Source organism: Abramis brama (assembly GCF_963993115.1).
Source record: "Abramis brama genome assembly, chromosome: 2".
Lineage (NCBI taxonomy): Eukaryota > Metazoa > Chordata > Actinopteri > Cypriniformes > Leuciscidae > Abramis > Abramis brama.
In genome coordinates this window covers 21580853-21601879 of record NC_139964.1, presented here as the reverse complement: position 1 = coordinate 21601879, position 21027 = coordinate 21580853, and the positions used below count along the sequence as shown (strand labels likewise).

The 21027-nt window shown below is 34.6% G+C and overlaps 1 protein-coding gene across 12 annotated transcripts in view; it reads left to right on the top strand.

Annotated features, from left to right (window-relative positions):
- The window catches only part of LOC311077813 (complement C3-like), a 501390-nt gene that overhangs the window by 5225 nt on the left and 475138 nt on the right, over positions 1 to 21027 (top strand). For all 12 annotated transcript variants that reach the window (XM_084106434.1, XM_084106433.1, XM_084106430.1 and 9 more), the window contains exons 5-6: positions 3040 to 3128; positions 3353 to 3435. In XM_084106434.1, the coding sequence (XP_083962560.1) occupies positions 3040 to 3128; positions 3353 to 3435 (172 nt within the window). The remainder of the gene's footprint in view (positions 1 to 3039; positions 3129 to 3352; positions 3436 to 21027) is intronic.

Sequence of the window (21027 nt, the reverse complement as noted above, 5' to 3'; positions counted from 1 at the left end):
GGTAAGATGCATCACATTTGTAGAAAATAAATTGGATAAAAAATATAATTGATTGATCCCAGGATGTAAATTAGTTCTGTTACCATTGCTCACATTTAAGAAAAGAAATAAAAAGCATATGTTAAATCTTAAAAATTAGGATGACTTGTGCATGTTTGAAATAACATGAGGGTGAATAAATGTAGACAGAATGTTTTGAATTTTGAGTGAACTATCGGATGTTTCTTTAATTTGGTCCCTGTAAAGGATCTTGATGGCACCCTGCTCGCAATAGTGATACATTTTATAGTCATTTTATTTATATATATATATATATATATATATATATATATATATATAAAAAGGTTATGTTGCTTAACAAATTTTCATTACAACTGCATCGATCAAGAACCACATCTGTACACTTTTCCCCAATCAAATGTTAACTTTTAAAGTTTGAAAACTTGAGGTATAGATATACAGCTAGAATGGTATTAATGTGCAAAAGAAGGCAATCTTATCTTGGTAAAAAAAAAACGTTTTCATAAAATTGCAATCTAGATATTTTCTTTGGCCTACACAAGAAAAAGAAAATGGAAAAAATATAGGGACAAATTAATTAAGTTCTTATACGTATAACACAAGCTCTCATTCTAATCCTGTAAATCTTAATACTACTATACTACTACTTCTACTTATACTACTTCTATAAAGTATAAAATACCCTATTTAAACACTAAGTCTTAAAAAAATTAAATGGATAATATCACCTGTGTACTTAATTACTGTTTGTCTGTGTTGAGCGCACAATATTTGAACAAAAAGGTTTCAATAAGCGCCACCTGCTTGTGATACCTTCAAATGTAAGCACAACAAAAGTCCACGTTGTTCTCTAAAGACAGATATTGATTAACCTGCATTGATTGCTTACCTCCACCGTAACTGATTTTCCCACACAAATGTTAATGATTTCATGTTAGAGCTAGAATGACCACTAATGTGTTTATTTACAAAAAGGCATGAGCGAAGAAAAACAAGGCAATTTTATTTTTATCTAAATTTTGATAAAACTGCAATTTAAATATATTATTTCTATAAGTTCTACAAAAAAGGACAAAATAGATAGGCTGAATAACCTGATCTATGGCATGTTAAATGGTGGTAGTCTAATCTATGAACAGTAGCTAAACCCCCCTAAGCCCACAGAAATGGTTAGACCCAAGCCTTCAGCAGCCATTGACACTGACCCGTTCAAACTGATTTTAACTCGTATTTCACGCGTCCTTTTCGCCTGGTTGGAAACTTCACACACGTTTGTACTGCCTGTTTGGGTTAACTGTTTACACGTCAAAAGCGTCCTAGTCAAAACACGTTTTCAACGCCCATTTTTGTTATTATAAACGCGCGTCAAAAACGCGCGCTTTCGGTGACCCCAAAGCGCACGTTGCAAACGTGCGTTTTAAATAGCAGATCACACGTCGAGGACGCGCGTTTTGATGCAAAAACCAGTGTTAAGAACGCGCGCTTTTATGGCAAATCGCGCGTTTGTCTGTCAAAACGCACACTTTTGACGTGTCAGTGTGCAATCAGACGCCTGACCAGGCGTTTATGAATACTTTGGCTTGCCATACACACACACACACAAACACACACGTGTCATTTCACCCATGAACTCAGTCAGCTGATTTCACTAATTAGTTCTCTCTCCTGTCTGAATTAGCAAATCCAGGTGATTGGAACAAAATACTGAGGAGGACTTTTACTTTCTGAACCTGGACTTTACACCTCTGACCACATGTCAGCCAAGAGCAAAGAAATAAACCAGAACTGGACGTTATCGTAGCCAAAAAATCTGTGTATATTAAATATGGAGTAATTTCAGCCACAATCTTAGATGAAATCAAATGAAAACAAGAGACATTAAATCTGTGAAGATCTCAGCAGAGGAGGATTAAACAACTCCACAAACAGCATTACCAGCTTCACTTATTACTAACCAGACTGACTTTATTTCTGTCAGACGTCTACAAAAGTTTTTATTGAGAATTAACAGAGGGTTAACTCTAATGTGTTTCATTTGAAGTCACCATAACAGTGATTAGTGTTTCCATTAGTTGAGCTCTTAACTATTATTATATCTTTTGTCTTCTTTGGCCACTGTGACAGTGTGTTTGTCGAACACATTTGCAGCAGCAAAGAAAGCTAAAGTGAAATGAGATCAGGTGATGATGGTTAACTGTATATGGTTTTATAATCATCATGAAATAGACTGATTCTGTTACTGATAATTGTTAGATTAAAATACCTCAGTGAATCAGTCTATTTCATGATTATTATAAAACAATCAACAGGTAACCATCATCACCTGATCTCAGTTCACTTTAGCTTTCTTTGCTACTGCAAATGTGTTTGACAAACACACTGTCACAGCGGCCAAAGAAGATAAAATATATAATAAGAGTTAAGAGCTCAACTAATGGAAACACTAATCACTGTTATGGTGACTTCAAATGAAACACATTAGAGTTAAACCTCTGTTAATTCTCAATAAAACTTTTGTAGACATCTGACAGAAATAAAGTCAGTCTGGTTAGTAATAAGTGAAGCTGGTAATGCTGTTTGTGGAGTTGTTTAATCCTCCTCTGCTGAGATCTTCACAGATTTAATCTCTTCTTTTCTCTTCAGTTGATTTCATCTGAGGCTGTGGCTGAAATTACTCCATATTTAATATACACAGATTTTTTGGCTACGATAAGGTCCAGTTCTGGTTTATTTCTTTACTCTTGGCTGACATGTGGCATTGCTGTGCAGAGGTGTAAAGTCCAGGTTCAGAAAGTAAAAGTCCTCCTCAGTATTTTGTTCTAATCACCTGGATTTGCTAATTCAGCAGGAGAGAGAACTAATTAGTGAAATCAGCTGACTGAGTTCATGGGTGGAATAAACATATGGCAGGACTTTTACTCTTTGGCCCCTGGATTACCCACCTCTGGTAATGAGCATCATTGCACTGCTGATCTCAGTAAACACACAGTGTTAATGCTGATTTCTGTGTTACTGAAGAATCCACAAGGCATCACCGTTTCATCACAGAAGATATATCCAGTGAAAGGGATGAGGTCTGGAACCTACCCCATTCCTGAGGTTGCCAGGTGTGTGAAACGCTGACAGAACGGAGGCTATTCAACCTGAGTGAACTGACAAAACTTAATTTTGATTGCCTGTCTAATTCAGGACAATATATTACTGTATAAGAAAAAATATATATTACCCTGTTCATGATGTTATCGTCTGTTTTAATATCATTAAAAAAATAATAATAAAATACATGTTCATTGACATGTACACATTCATGTTTGTGTTCTGTTTGTTTCAGTCCTGGGATCTGGAAGGTTGTCACTCGGTACACAAACACTCCTCAGAAGACATTTACTGCAGACTTTGAGGTCAAAGAATATGGTAAGATGTGTGTCAACAAAATGTATGTTGTGTATGAATAACAACTGAAAAATATTTATTTTAAAACAAGACAACTGAGTGTGCTAAAGGGGGTATAAGCTCATGTGGAGCCATTGGTTCTCATTGGATAAAACAACAAAATATTCCAAGGCACTCACTGTAAAACCCACACAGTAAAATCCCTGGTGTTAAATTTAACACTGATGCAGTGTTAGAGTTAATTAGATAATTAAGTTATTAATTGAGTGAGGATTGAGCATTGAAGACACCTGATGATAACAAGCAGAATCACTGAAGAATAGGGAAACAAAAGAACTACAACTGACTTCCGGAGATGAAATCAACTGAAGATAAAAGAAGACATTAAATCTCTCAAGATCTCAGCAGAGGAGGATTAAACAACTCCACAAACAGCATTACCAGCTTCACTTATTACCAACTAGTTATTGAGAATTAATAGAGGTGTAGATGTAGATGTTTTATTGGAAATAATATGTTTATTCACCATTCACCAGTAAATTCACCATTGTGGTGATCAGTGTTTGCTTTAGTTGGGCAGTTTGACTCTTGGCTTTGCAAGTTTGTGGTCTTTGTAACAATGTTTACCAAAACACATAATTTTGTTACAAAGTATGCCAGAAAGAAAGATGATCAAGTGATGGAGTTTTAACCATCATGAAGTAAAATAATTCACTAATCTCATAAATTAGCAAAAATGGTATTTGTTATTAAAAGATTCATTTTTCAACAATGATAATATCTTGCCACTAAAGAGACATTATGAATTATGATTTTTTCTTTTCTTTGTGAACATTGTGGAGCAAGTTTTTTTTAGACACACACAGACATCAAGAATTAGCTTATGAATCGCAACAATGGTGACATGCTTCCTGCAGTAATGCATGCTGGGAGCCACCATATTATAAAACTAATGGCTCCCAGCATTGCAGTATGAAGCATGTCACCATTGTTGTGATTCATAAGCTGATTCTTGATGTTAGTGTGTGTATGTGTTTTTGGTTTATTTTCTCGCAGTGTATTTAGAAGTTAAAATTTAGAATGTTTGATCTTTGGAAAAAATATATATATATATATATTAATGGCATAAATCTGTTAATAACAGAGTTGTATAGCCCAGTCAGCTCAGACAGCTGATTTCACTAATTAGTTCTCTCTCCTGTCTGAATTAGCAAATCCAGGTGATTGGAACAAAATACTGAGGAGGACTTTTACTTTCTGAACCTGGACTTTACACCTCTGCATAGCAATGCCACATGTCAGCCAAGAGCAAAGCAATAAACCAGAACTGGACCTTATCGTAGCCACAAAATCTGTGTATATTAAATATGGAGTAATTTCAGCCACAATCTTAGATGAAATCAACTGAAGAGAAAAGAAGACATTAAATCTGTGAAGATCTCAGCAGAGGAGGATTAAACAACTCCACAAACAGCATTACCAGCTTCACTTATTACTAACCAGACTGACTTTATTTCTGTCAGACGTCTACACAAGTATTTATTGAGAACCAGAGGTGGAAAGTCCAGGGGTCAGAAAGTAAAAGTCCTGCCATATGTTTATTCCAACCACGAACGCACACAGCAAAAACTCCAGTTTTAAATTAACTCTCCTGGGAGTTTATTTGGCTCCAGACTCAAGAGTGTTAAAGTTAATGAGATAATTAAGTGATTGATTGAGTGATGATTGAGCATTATTGAAGACACCTGATGTTAACAAGCAGAATCACCAAAGGAGAACATCTCTTTTTTTTTGTTCTTTTTTTTTTTTGTTACCATTATGGTGATCCGTGTTGGCTTTAGTTGGGCCCTGTTAACATTAGATTTTGTTTTGCTGTTATATCTGAGTTATAACTCTCAGATGAACAAAGAGAAAAGTTGATCAGGTGGTGTTGGTTATGCTTTGACATAATCATCATTTGACCATCATTTGACACATTTAGAGAGTTAGGTTTACCTTGTTGATTACCCTGTGATTCTACTGTATACTATTTCCAGCATTTTAAACATAATCAAAAATATTTCTTAAAAGTTGTTCTGATCAAAAGACTTTGTAGAAGTATTTTATTTCGACACACATACATCAAGAATCAGCCTGTGATTCTCAACGATGGTGTCAATAATAAAACATGTTGCAGTGCATTCTGGGTGCCACCAATCAAAACTCATTCATGGCTCCCATCATGCATTGCGGTATGAATAAATTATGATCTGAATTGTCTTAGTAATTTCCATTTCCTAACTGAATATTCTTTTTGTCACCGTTGTCGAGAATCATACACTGAATCTTGATGTCTGTGTGTGCCTTAAAGAAAGTTTTTTGTTGTCTTTTTTTTTTTTCAGAACAACTTTTAAGAAATCATTTGGATTGGATTGAAAAATCTGGATGTTATTCTGTAGAATCACTGTGATGCTGTAATGACCAATATACATTTAAGTCAGAGATTAGGCTCTAAATGAGTTCAGTGATTCAGGTCAAATGATGATTATGTTAAAATATAACCAACACCACCTTTCACCTTTTCTTTTTGTTCATCTGGCATAACTCAGATACAACAGCCAAACAAAATTTAAATTTAGATACTTTTTTTCTCCTTCAGTGATTCTGCTTGTTAACATCTGGGGCACGTTCAAGTTCAAAACGGTGCGCAACGTTTTGCTACGGTTTCCGGGTTGAACGTCATGTTTCCTGGAAACGGCGTGCACCGGTGTGCAACAGGGTTTGAGATACGTTTTCTCTTGTTTGGTGGGTGTGTCAGAACTGCAGTCCAATCAGAAGCAACATGTATATAAAGCACGTGGTATTAAAGTGAACTCGCACAATGGGTTCAAGGAAAGTAATTTACAAATGTGTTCGATGCAGCTTGGTATACGCAACAACTGAGGATATTAGAAGACATGTTTGTCGTAAGTTTTATTGTAAAAATATAGGATATCAACATAATGATGTTAGTTGTTTATATTTTTAGCTTCATTGCAAGTGTATGACATTTGGTATAGAAATAAACAATGGTAATTAAGTGCTTTTCCTAAAAATGAGAAAGAAAATACAGGGTATTAAAACAGTATCAACTACAAATAAAGTCAGTATGTGAGGCTAAATAGATGTGTTTTAGTCTGAATTAGGTAAGATGTGTGCTTCCATTTCAGTTTCAGCAATCCCTTCACTCGATTGGGATGTTCTCTTTTGTTCTGGGCGGCAAGTGCAGTAACTGTAACATTGGGCATATTTTGTAGTATTAAACACATATTTATACCGACTTCATCAGGCTCCGAAAATTATTCACAAAGAACACAAAGAATGGCCTTCTCAGCTGCCATAGTTGCAACTCTTGCGTCATCAGAACAGTGTGTTCAACGCATCACAGTTTCTGTTTAAAAAACGTTGTGCAACGTTTTGTCGGGGCTGAACGCAGCCCTGGTGTCTTTAATAATGCTCAATCATCACTCAATTAATCACTTAATTAGCTCATTAACTTTAAGACTCTTGAGTCTGGAGCCATATAAAGAGTTAATTTAACACTGGAGTTTTTGCTGTGCATCTGGTTTCACTAATTAATTCTCTCTCCTGCTGAATTAACAAATCCAGGTGATTGGAACAAAATACTGAGGAGGACTTTTACTTTCTGAACCTGGACTTTCCACCTCTGTTGAGAACTAACAGAGGTTTAACTCTTTCATTTGAAGTCACCATAACAGTGATTAGTGTGTCCATTAGTTGGGCTCTTAACTCTTCTTAAATCTTTTTTCTTTTTTGACCGCTGTGACAGTGTGTTTGTCGAACACCTTTGCAGCAGCCAGAGGTGGAAAGTCCAGGGGTCAGAAAGTAAAAGTCCTGCCGGTAACACTTTAGAATACTGTTCCTTCATTAATGAATAATTACACAGGAACAAACAAGTAACGCATTATTAACATTCTAGTAACTACTATTAACTAACAACTACATTCATCTGAGCGCTATTACTTACTAATTTGTTAATCATTATTAGTTCATTATTAGCTAATCAATAACTACTATTTTTTTCATACCTCCCAGAGAACTACTATCTACAGGTTCATAATTAACATGAATAATGCATCGTTTATAATAAAAGGTAATGGTAACCCACTAGTAATGACTCAAGTATTACTACATCATTCAAAAGGAATTACTAATTATTTGGATCAGTATTCTAAAGTGAAAAACATGATAACTACCTAATAATGACTGCAATCATTGTAAGCTTTTGAGATTTTTGTAAGATTTTGAATAGTAATTCCTTCCAGTGGATTTGGTAACACTTTAGTCATTAGTGTGTTCCCGTGATCTTCACTTTAGAATACTGATCCAAATAATTAGTAGTTCCTTTAGAAATATGTAGTAACACTTGAGTCATTACTATCAAAAACCTTACAAAAGCCTTAAAAGCTTACAATGACTTCAGTCAATATTAGGTATTTACCAGGGCCCGGTTTCCCAAAGCGTTCTTATCTCTAAGTAGTTCTTAACCTATTCCTTAACCTCTCTCTTAACCTTATGGGACGGTTCCCGAAACGTTCGTACGCTAAGTATATCTTTTGTAAGTCACACTTTCGTAAGGTTGGTCTGGACCATTCGTAGCTCTCTCTTAGCGTTGTTCAGGTCTAAATGAATATAATTCTGAAGTTTTAATACACCCAGACAGTATTAAATTAGGCTAATTCAAGTGTTTTCATGCAAAGAATAAAATTGTCATTACACTGATTGTTGTTAGATTTTTAATTATATTATTATACAATATTATTAATTGAATAAAAACGCTCTTTTAAAGGCCAGTGAAAGCATAGGCTACTGTCAGTTAAGTCATATTCGGACGCTAATATTGTTTCTCATGGGCTCGTCCGGTATTTTAAACATTTACAGGGGTAAGTCGGTGATTTTAGTGCCGTCCGAATCCATAATATCAGTGTTTTTCTCACCCAATCCGCGTAAAAATCCCTGGCCAAATTAGTACCTTCTGTTTTTTGACAAACAAGTCGTGTGGTAATTTAATTGCCGTCTGAATCCACATATCTGAGTTTACAAGAGATTCAAAATTCACGGTTTAAATCCTTTTTGATCACTGCCGAGCACCGTACGCAAGATGTAAACTTTTATTACTGAAATGCTGGAAAGTATTTACACAAGAACAATATTTCATCGCAGCTCCACCTCAGCGAACAAAAATGGGAAAGAAAAGGCGGCACGTAAATTTTTGAAAAGGTTATTGTGGCAGCAATAGGCTATATGTTACAATTTTAAAATATGTAGGTTAGGCTATTATAGGCTATTATAGTTTGGATTATTTTTTATAATATCCAATAATCATAATAAATTGCAATTTCAACTATTTCTGAAGTGCTTCTTTTATAAAGATGACCGCTTTTTCACATAAACAGCCCCTGCACGAGAGAATAATTGATTCTCGAGCCATCGATTTCAAACAATTCAGCACCATGGCCACGGACAGCGCCGGGTCACGTCGCACTTAAGAAGGTATATCTTAAGCAGCTTTCTAAGGTATAGTTCGGGGAACACACTTAGGAAAATAAACAAATTTGGTAAGATATATCTTTCGAGTCTTCTTAGCAGGCTAAGAGTGAGCGTTATCGGGAAACCGGGCCCATGTTTTTCACTTTAGAATACTGATCCAAATTATTAGTAGTTCCTTTAGAAGGATGTAGTAACACTTGATTAATTACTAATGAGTTACCATTACCTTATTATATATTATGCATTATTAATATTAATTATGAACCTGTATATAGTAGTTCTTAGTAGTCTTCAGTGAGGTATGAAAAATAGTAGTTACTGATTAGCTAATAGTGAACTACCACATTCGACTGAACGCTATGACTTACTAATTCGTTAATCAGAGTTTCTTGTTAGTTAATAGTAGTTACTACAATGTTAATAGTGCATTACTCATTTGTTCATGTGTAGTTATTCATTAATGAAGGAACAGTATTCTAAAGTGTTACCGTCCTGCCATATGTTTATTCCACCCATGAACTCACACAGCAAAAACTCCAGTTTTAAATGAACTCTCCTGGGAGTTTATTTGGCTCCAGACTCAAGAGTGTTAAAGGTAATGAGATAATTTAGTGATTGATTGAGTGATGATTGAGCATTATTGAAGACACCTGATGTTAACAAGCAGAATCACCAAAGGAGAAAATCTCATTTTTAAGTTACCATTATGGTGATGAGTGTTGGCTTTAGTTGGGCTCTTGACCCACTAATAACGCTAGATTTTGTTTGGCTGTTGTATCTGAGTTATAACTCTCAGTTGAAGGAAGAGAAAAGCTGATCAGGTGTTGTTGGTTATGTTTTGACATAATCATCATTTGATCTGAATCACAAAACTCATTTAGAGAGTTAGGTTTATTTGTTGATTACAGCAGCCTGTGATTCTACTGTACAGTATACTATTTTCAGCATTTTCAATATAATCAAAAACATTTCTTAAAAGCTGTTCTATTCAGAAGTGTTTGAAAAGCTATTTATTAGGACACACAGACATCAAGAATCAGCCTGTGATTCTCAACAATGGTGACAATAATAAAGCATGTTGCAGTGCCTTCTGGGTGCCACCAATCAAAACTCATTCATGGCTCCCATCATGCATTGCAGTATGAATAAATTATTTTCTGAATTGTCTTAGTAATATTCTTTTTGTCACCATTGTTGAGATTCATACACTGAATCTTGATGTCTATGTGTGCCTTAAAGAAACAAATTTTTTTTTTTGCTTAATATCAGAACAACTTTTAAGAAATTATTTCGTTTATATTGAAAAATCTTGATCTTATTCTGTAGAATCACTGTGATGCTGTAATGACCAATATGCATTTAAGTTAGAGATTAGGCTCTAAATGAGTTCGGTGATTCAGGTCAAATGATGATTATGTTAAATTATAACCAACACCACCTATTCACCTTTTCTCTTTGTTCATCTGGCTGTTATAACTCAGATACAGCAGCCAATTAAAACCTAAAGTAAAACATGTAAGGGTCAAGAACCCAACTAAAGTAAACACTGATCTCCATAATGGTGATTGTTTTTTTTATTTTTCTCCTTCAGTGATTCTGCTTGTTAACATCAGGTGTCTTCAATAATGGTTAATCATCACTCAATTAATCACTTAATTAGCTCATTAACATTTTAACACTTTAACACTCTTGAGTCTGGAGCCAAATAAACTCCCAGGAGAGTTCATTTAACGCTGGAGTTTTTGCTGTGAGCTGATTTCACTAATTAGTTCTCTCGCAAAATGCTGAATTAACAAATCCAGGTGATTGGAACAAAATACTGAGGAGGACTTTTACTTTCTGAACCTGGACTTTCCACCTCTGGCAGCAGCAAAGAAAGCTAAAGTGAAATGAGATCAGGTGATGATGGTTACCTGGGGATGGTTTTATAATCATCATGAAATAGACTGATTCACTGAGGTTTTTATAATCAAACAATTATGTTGTTCCACTAATGCAGTGGTTCCCAAACCTGTCCTGAAGGACCCCCAACACTGCACGTTTTCTTTGTCTCCCTAATCAAACACACCTGATTCAACTCATCAGCTCATTATCACATGGGTTAATGAGCTGATGAGTTGAATCAGGTGTGTTTGATTAGGGAGACAAAGAAAACGTGCAGTGTTGGGGGTCCTTCAGGACAGGTTTGGGAACCACTGCACTAATATATTCACATAACAAACTCTGCGTTACTGCAGCATGAGATCCAGCAATATATAAATTGGTTTAAATCTTTTAACAAGGATGAAACAACAACAACAAAAAAGCCTTATGCTGACACACACAGAAATCAACAATCAGCGTATGAATCTCAACAATGGTGACAATGACAAATATTAAGATGAACAGATTAATTCAGACCCTCACTGAAAAGATACTAATTCACAACAAAAACAACAGCAAAATATAAAAGCAAATACTTAGAATCAAACAAAATTATAGGACAATTCAGCTGCATAATTTATTCATGTTGCAATGCATGCTGGGAGTTTTGTACTATGCTGGTACCCAGCATGCATTGCAGCATGGTACTTTTGATTGTCACCATTGTTGAGATTCATACGCTGATTGTTGATGTCTGTGTGTGTCATAATAAACTGATTTTTGCATGCTTATGTTTGTTAAAGTCTTCTAACTTATTGTGATAATATTGCTGGATCTCATGCTGCAGTAACACAGGGATTAGATTAAAATACCTCAGTGAATCAGTCTATTTCATGATGATTATAAGACCATCAACAGGTAACCATCATCACCTGATCTCATTTCACTTTAGCTTTCTTTGCTGCTGCAAATGTGTTTTTGACAAACACACTGTCACAACGGCCAATAAAGATAAAATATATAATAAGATTTAAGAGCCCAACTAATGGAAACACTAATCACTGTTATGGTGACTTCAAATGAAACACATTAGAGTTAAACCTCTGTTAATTCTCAATAAAACTTTTGTAGAAGTCTGACAGAAATAAAGTCAGTCTGGTTAGTAATAAGTGAAGCTGGTAATGCTGTTTGTGGAGTTGTTTAATCCTCCTCTGCTGAGATCTTCACAGATTTAATGTCTTCTTTCCTCTTCAGTTGATTTAATCTGAGGCTGTGGCTGAAATTACTATTTTTTGGCTACGATAAGGTCCAGTTCTGGTTTATTTCTTTGCTCTTGGCTGACATGTGGCATTGCTATGCAGAGGTGTAAAGTCCAGGTTCAGAAAGTAAAAGTCCTCCTCAGTATTTTGTTCCCATCACCTGGATTTGCTAATTCTGCAGGAGAGAGAACTAATTAGTGAAATCAGCTGACTGAGTTCATGGGTGGAATAAACACATGGCAGGACTTTTACTTTCTGACTCCTGGACTATACAACTCTGGTTAATGACGCCAACTGCCATTTTGCCCTAACTTAATTTGATTGTGTTCAATCTGCTTAATATGTAAAATTTAAGTTTACTTAATCCGTTTGTGTTGGATTACATGAATGATTTGTGTTGCATTAACTGAAACTGGGCAGTGCTTGTTAGTTCCCAGCATGCTTTGCATATGGTTGAATTAAGAGAGAATAAATGTTAAAATGAAGTGTTACTTTATGTTTTTTTGAGACAATGAGAAAAGGGGAAGACTTGATAGTGTGTAATTGTGTTTAATGTTCAATTACGTTGGAATTATTAGAACCATTTAAAATACAGTGGGTTACCATTGTGGAGAAGTGTGGAGCATTTTGTTTGGCTGTGGACTGATTAGGTTACTTTTAACTGCTTTGGTTGAAGGAGCATGTAAATCTTAGCATTTAAGATGTTAAAATGTGTTACTGCTAGCAAAAAGCTAGCTATAGTCTATTCATTTAATTATGTGTCACTAAAATAAATAAAATATGAATGGGTGAATGAAAATAACAAACACATAAGTTGAATGCAAATTAAGTAAATTAGCTGGGCTGACACTATTAAATTAAGCTGTGTCCAACCATAGTAAATAAGTTGAATCAACCTTAATAAATTAAGTTGACCCAACGTAAGTACATTAAATTGGAATAACAGAATTGCATAATGCTGAAATAAAGCAAGTTAATCATGTGGAAATCATTTCCATGATTTTTTTGAGTGTAACATGTTGCCTTTTTTGGTCAGTTATGACATTTGTCAAACATATTTTTTTATGTTGATGAAACATACATATATATACATACACACACACACACACACACATATATATATATATAAATATATATATATATATATATATATATATATATATATATATATATATATATATATATATATATATATATAGAGAGAGAGAGAGAGAGAGAGAGAGAGAGAGAGAGAGAGAGAGAGAGAGAGAGAGAGATACACAGCAAAATCCCCAGTGTTACATTAACACTCCTCAGTGTACATATGTGTCCACACTACAGAGTGTTAAAATTAACACTGAAGCAGTGTTGAAGTTAATGAGATAATTAAGTGATTAATTAAGTGATGATTGGCCATTAGTGGTGACACCTGATGATAACAAGCAGAATCACTGAAGGAAAGAGAAACAAGAACAGAAAAAAGAGAAACACAAGAACTACTGACTTTGAACCATTATTGCACTTATTATTTTACCAGTTTGATTTTATTTCTGTCATACATCTACACACGGTCTTATTTAGATTTAACAGAAGTTTAGATGGTAATGTTTTATGGAATGTTTCGTTTCATGTCACCATTATGGTGACCACTGTTTGCTTTAGTTGGGCTCTTGACCCTTTACTTTTTAACATTAGTTTTTCTCTGGTTGTTACAACTCTGTGTTTATAAACTATAAACATATTAATGGCAAAGGTGTAATTTCACTCTATTTAGCACAAACAGGGCTACCATAATATGTGAGCAACATATCTGTTCATGTTTTCATTTTTGAGAGAATAATGTTTATGCATGGTTATTGAAAAAACTAAAAACTAAAGTTTCTGAAATAAGGCCACAAAACACATACTAAATATGTGTCAATAAGACTTTTGACAAATGGATGTTGTCGCCTAGAGTTTGTTCTTCAAAATGATCTGAAAATAATCCTGCCTAATCATTCACATAGAACAATACATTGATTTAAATTTTGCAAAACACTTTCTGTTTGGAAAGGCAATATGCGAGTGGGCGTCAACGATCCAACACCATCATGCATATTTAGTGGTTTGCACCTGAGGAGACAATGGGGCCTGCATACTTAATGAGCCATTCATTCAGGTGTGTCACAAGAAAGAATGCAAAAGCAATATATATATATATATATATATATATATATATATATATATATATATATATATATATATATATATATATATATTAGGGCTGTCAAAGTTACCGCGTTAATAACGCGTTAACGCAAAATCATATTAACGGCACTATTTTTTTTAACGCTCGATTAACGCAGCGCGTATTTTCTGTTTGACCCGTGGCCCAAAACCTAGTTGGAGAAATGGAGATACACAGTGTTGCCAACTTAGCGACCCATTTAGCGTTTTTTTCCCTTCAACAAAGCGCCCAAACCTTATTTAGTTTCTGAGAATCTACCGGTACCGCCGGTACTGCTCTCCCAGCACGCGCGCGCGCGCCTCTCTCTCTCTCTCTCTCTGCGTCTCGCGCTGGAGAGAGGAGCAGCGCTTTAATTCAGTTAAACACAGATATGATGTTGCTTCTCTAATTTTACATGCAAGTATAGCCGAAATCGCAAAACAGATATTGTGTTTATCTTATGTGTATTTGATTTCATCAGACGACGGCTCGATTATCAGGATTATTGTGCAGATTAACATCTTGGAAGGGAGAGCTGGTTATGTCTTAATGGGTCGCGTTTCAGTCACCATTTCATATTCATTCCGTTGTTTGACAACAGAAACAGCAAAATATACCAATGAAAACAGTTTTATTGAGAATTTAGCTTCATCAAAATGGGCACAGAGAGAGACAAACTATAATGTAGCCTAATAATAAATAATAAATGTACATTTAGCATTTTCAGAAGAGCTGCCCTGTCATGCAAAAATCTAAACATGTTTGTGTTAATTGCTCAGTGCAAAGAAAGAGAAGTAATGGGAACCTGGTATTTCTTTGTTCTTTCTACATGTGTCTAATAGACATGAACAAGTTCTTTGAAAAACATCTATGACCTTTGAAACATGTCTCGTCTTCATGCTCTATGTTGACTATGGTTTCAATAATAAACATACATTTGCATAAAGCATCCATATTTATCCATGCCCACGTTGATTAGAGTATTACAAACTTGAAAAGTATTAATTTAAGGTACATTTAGAACAAATAAAAAAATGTGCGATTAATCACGAGTTAACTCATGACAATCATACGATTAATCGATTAAAATTTTTAATCGATTGACAGCCCTAATATATATATATATATATATATATATATATATATATATATATATATATATATATATATATATATATATATATATATATATATATATATATATATATACCAAATTGGTTCACAGTTGTAAGCATCTCAATTTTTTTTATTTTTCCACAAATTGTGCTTGCAAATTGTATAATATCCAAGGAAAACATGTCTAGTAATCGTGCAGTTAATTCTCATACTGTATTTTCAGTTTTGGAATATGTATCCTCTCCCCAAATTTGTCAATAATAAAACACAATAAAAATTATTTAAAGAAAAGGCTTATATTTACCTTTTAAAATTTGTTTACATCTACCTTGTAAATATATATATTTTTTATTAAAAATGTTACAATTACAACAACAATTCAAGTGTAATCTTTCTTTGTAAAAACTAAAGTATACATTTTATCATACATATTTCAAAGTTAAGGATTCATTACATACAAAACATACCATATTTAACATATGAGCAAAAATTGGCAAACAAAAGCTTATTTGAGGTGGCAGATATTTTACAGTAAAAATGTACACAGCAAAATCCCCAGTGTTAAATCAACACTGCTCAGAGCAAATATGGTCCCACTCTACAGAGTGTTAAAATAACACTGAAGCAGTGTTAAAGTTAATGAGATAATTAAGTGATTAATTGAGTGATGATTGAACATTAGTGATGAACACCTGCAGTTAACAAGCAGAATCACTGAAGGAAAGAGGAACACAAGAACTACAACTGACTTCCAGTCACAGTCACATTAAATCAGATGAAGATAAAAGAAGACATTAAATCTGTGAAGATCTCAGCAGAAGAGGATTAAACAACTCCACAAACAGCATTACCAGCTTCACTTATTACTAACCAGACTGACTTTATTTCTGTCATATGTCTATGAACAGAGGTTTAGATGTTGATGTTTTAAAATATTTGGCCATCATTATGGTGATCGGTGTGTCCTTTAGTTGGGCAGTTTGAATCTTGGCATTTTAAGTACAATTTTGGTCTTTGTAACAGTATTTATCAAAGTACATAATTTGTTACAAAGAATGTCAAAACAAAGGTGTTCAGGTGGTGTAGTTTTCATTATTATAAAGTATAATAATTATCCTAATCATAAGTTGTCATTTGTTATTAAAAAATAGCTTACACCTTTCTTGATACAGAGCAGACATTTTTATTTTTATATACATTGCTGACAGACATCAAGAAGCAGCATATGAATCTCAACAATGGTGACATGCTTCATGCTGCAATGCATGCTGGGAGCCAAGCGTTTTATACTATGGTGCCTCCCAGAATGCATTGCGGCATAAAAAGCATGTCACCATTGTTGAGATTCATATGTGGATTCTTGATGTCTGTGTGTTTGTCCAAAGATTACTTTCCCAATAATAATAAAAAAAAATAAATAAAAAAAATCAGCTTGATGCCTGATCTGAAGAAAGAAGTCAATGTTAATAAAAATATATATATATTAATAACAAATAACCACTTTCAGTCAATGATAAAATTTGTAAACTTTATGATGTTGAAAACTATAGGTCTATCACCTGACTGTCTTTGATTCTGGCTTTCCTTGCAACAAATTATGTGTTTTAGTAAACACTGTTACAAAGACCATAAACTCCCATAAGAAGTCAAGAGTCAAATTGCACAACTAAAGGCAACACTGTTCACAATAATGGTGATTTTTTTAATGGTGATTTTAAAACATCAACATCTAAACCTCTGTTAATTTTCAATAAGAACTGTAGACGTCTGACAGAAATAAAGTCAGTCTGGTTAGTAATAAGGGAAGCTGGTAATGCTGTTTGTGGAGTTGTTTAATCCTCCTCTGCTGAGATCTTCACAGATTGAATCTCTTCGTTTTATCTTTAGTTGATTTAATCTAAGGCTGTGACTAAAAGTCTGTTGTAGGTCTTGTGTTTCTCTTTCCTTCAGTGTAGGGCTGGGCGATTTAAATCGCGATATTGTTATGCGCATCTCGTCAGTAAAGCCGGTTCCTTGATTAGTAGTAAATCGCCATCACCTGCTTTCAGATGGAGCGGCATTTAGGGCTGATGAGATAATTAAGTGATTCATTTAGTGATGATTGAGCATTATTGAAGACACCTGATGTTAACAAGCAGAATCAGCGAGAAAATCACAAATTGTAAGTTACCATTAAGGTGATGGGTGTTTGCTTTAGTTGGGCTCTACACAGCAAAATCCCCAGAGTTAAATTAACTCTGTTCAGAGAACATTTGGTCCCTCTCTAAAGAGAGTTAAAATAACTCTGAATCAGAGTTAAAGTTAATGAGATACTTAAGTGATTAATTAAGTGATGATTGGGCATTAATGATGAACACCTGCTGTTAACAAGTTCTCAGCAGAGGAGGATTAAACAACTCCATAAACAGCATTACCAGCTTCACTTATTACTAACCAGGGGTGCGTTTCTCGAAAGCATCGTTGGCCAACTATGGTCGCAAGTTCATCACAATGTCCATTGAACTCTATTGGTAACGACGGAACTTGCGACCATAGTTGGCCAACAATGCTTTCGGGAAACGCACCCCAGACTGACTTTATTTCTGTCAGACGTCTACAGAAGGTCTTATTGAGAATTAACAGAGGTTTAGATGTTGATGATTTATTGAAAATGTATGATCACCATTATAGTGATGAGTGTTTCCTTCAGTTGGGCAGTTTGACTCTTCTTGCAAGTTTGTGGTTTTTGTAACAGCTTTTACCAAAACATGTAATTTGTTACAAAGAAAGCCAAAAACAAAGATGATCAGGTGATCTAGTTTTTAACAGCAGATAGTAAAAAAATGTGCTTATATCATTACTGTCCAAAAGTGGTCATTTGATGTTAATAGATTATATTCACTAACAATACTCTCTTGCCACAGATTGGACATTTTGAATTTTTTAAATACATAATAGGGGATTTTTTTTTTTCTAAGACACAGACATCAAGAATCAGCATATGAATCTCAACAATGGTGACATGCTTCATGCTGCAATGCATGCTGGGAGCCACAATAGTATAAAACTCATGGCTCCCAGGATGCATTGCGGCATGAAACATGTCACCATTGTTGAGATTCATATGCTGATTCTTGATGTCTGTGTCTTAGAAAAAAAAATCCCCTATTATGTATTTAAAAAATTCAAAACGTCCGATCTGTGGCAAGAGAGTATTGTTAGTGAATATAATCTATTAACATCAAATGACCACTTTTGGACAGTGATGATATAAGTGCATCATTCTACTTTTTATTGTTAAAAACTAGATCACCTGAAGATCTTTGCATCTGGCATTCTTTGCAACAAATTACATGTTTTGGTAAAAGCTGTTACAAAAACCACAAACACTCAAAAAAAAAAAAAAAGCTAGAGTCAAACTGCCCAACTAAAGGAAACACTCATCACGATAATGGTGATCATACATTTTCAATAAATCGTCAACATCTAAACCTCTGTTAATTCTCAATACGAACTTCTGTAAACGTATGACAGAAATAAAGTAAATCTGGTTAGTAATAAATAAAGCTGGTAATGCTGTTTATGGAGTTGTTTAATCCTCCTCTGCTGAGAACTTGTTAACAGCAGGTGTTCATCATTAATGCCCAATCATCACTTAATTAATCACTTAAGTATCTCATTAACTTTAACTCTGATTCAGAGTTATTTTAACTCTCTGTAGAGAGGGACCAAATGTTCTCTGAACAGAGTTAATTTAACTCTGGGGATTTTGCTGTGTAGACCATTATATGTTTAATTTAATATTTACTGTTGTTTGTCTGCTGTTATTGATTTATAACAGTTAAATGAACAAAGTAAGATGTTATCTTATAGTGTTGGTTATGTTTTGACATAATCATGCTGTGATCTGAAAAATGAAACTTATTGAAATAGTTTGGTTTAACTTGTTAGCAGCAGTTTTGTGATTTTTCAGCCTATGATTATCAGTACTTTACTTATAATTCAAAATATTTAATAAACATTGTTCTGATCAAAAGACATTCGGATAAATTCATTTAAAACACAGACATCAATAATCAGCCTGTGAATCTCAACAATGGTGACAATAATAAAGCATGTTGCAGTGGCTGCCACCAATCACAACTCAATAATGGCTCCCATCATGCATTGCGGTATGAATAAATTATGATCTGAATTGTCTTTGTAATTTACTTTTCCTAATTTAATATTCTGCTCCTCACCATTGTTGAGATTCATATGCTGATTCTTGATGTATGTGTGAGTCTTAGTAATGCAATACCTTTTCTGTGAAGCTTTTTGTGCACAACTATTTGTAATATCCTTCATATTATCTGATGGTCACAACATGGCTAGCTCTTATGCTGTAGAATCACAGTTTTGAGTAATGTTGCCCTTTTAATCAGAGATCAGACTCTGAGAATCATGTGAATCAAGTCACTAAATGATGATTGTCATCATCAATCCTTCACCATCAACACCCAATCAGTCTTTTCCTTGCCTTTTGTGCCATAACAAATATGCTTTATAAACACTCAATTATAGCAGCCAAAGAAAATCTTAAGTGCAAAAGTCAAGGGTCAAGAGCCCAACTAAAGCAAACGCTGATCTCCATCATGGTGACCTTAAATTAAACTCAAATCATCAACTTCTAAACCTTTGTTAATTCTAATAAGAACTTCTGTAGACGAATAGCAGTAATAAAGTCAAAGTGGTTAATAATAAGTGAAGCTGGTAATGCTGTTCGTGGAGTTGTTTAGTCCTCCTCTGCTGAGATCTTGAGATATTTAAAGTCTTCTTTTATCTCCAGTTGATTTTGCTGTGGCTGGAAGTTATTTGTAGTTCTTGTATTTCTCTTTCCTTCAGTGATTCTGCTTGTTAACAGCAGGTGCTCATCACTAATGCTCAATCATCAGTAATATTTGAGTGCTGTGAACTCAATTTTATTTAGTACATATTACTGTTAGGTTTTACAGTGTACCCACCTAATAAATATAATGCAATATAAATCACTGTAACATAGTATTCAATATAAATATTGCACATTTCTGCCCAACCCATGGTAAATTACTACAGTACATTCATAGTAAATGTTTGTAAGGGTGGTTAGGGGATTTAAAGTCTTCTAATTTCGTTCATGACAAGTTTATCCTGCTTTCCTCATCAGTCTTGTTGGGAATACTAGTTAAATCATCGAGTGATTTGTGGTTTGTAACAGAGAGGTTTCTGTCGAACTGAAACGCTTCCCACTGGTTGTCGCAACGCTGTTTAATAATAGTGTCCGGGACCGGGAGTAAACTCAGCTCCGTGCTGGGCCGTGTTGAAACAACTAGTGAAACAACTGAAAACAGCGCTATTTGTTGTTACTGTGCTGACCGAGAAACCGCTTCAGACGATTCAGTGACGGAGCGGTCCGAATAAATCCAAATAGTTTTAGACCGTTATGCAAGCGCGTTTTGAAAGATTCGAACCAAAATAATGATTCATTCACGAATGATTGGTATTCAATCGACAGAAATACGGGACACATATACAGTAATAACTGCTGAAATATTCGTATGTAAAACATTTCTCAGGTCAATCGGAGCGAGTCTCAAACTAAATTAGCTGCACCGCCAGGAAAAGAGGAGGAGGGAGGTTGGTGCCGTCGGGCCGGATGGAGAT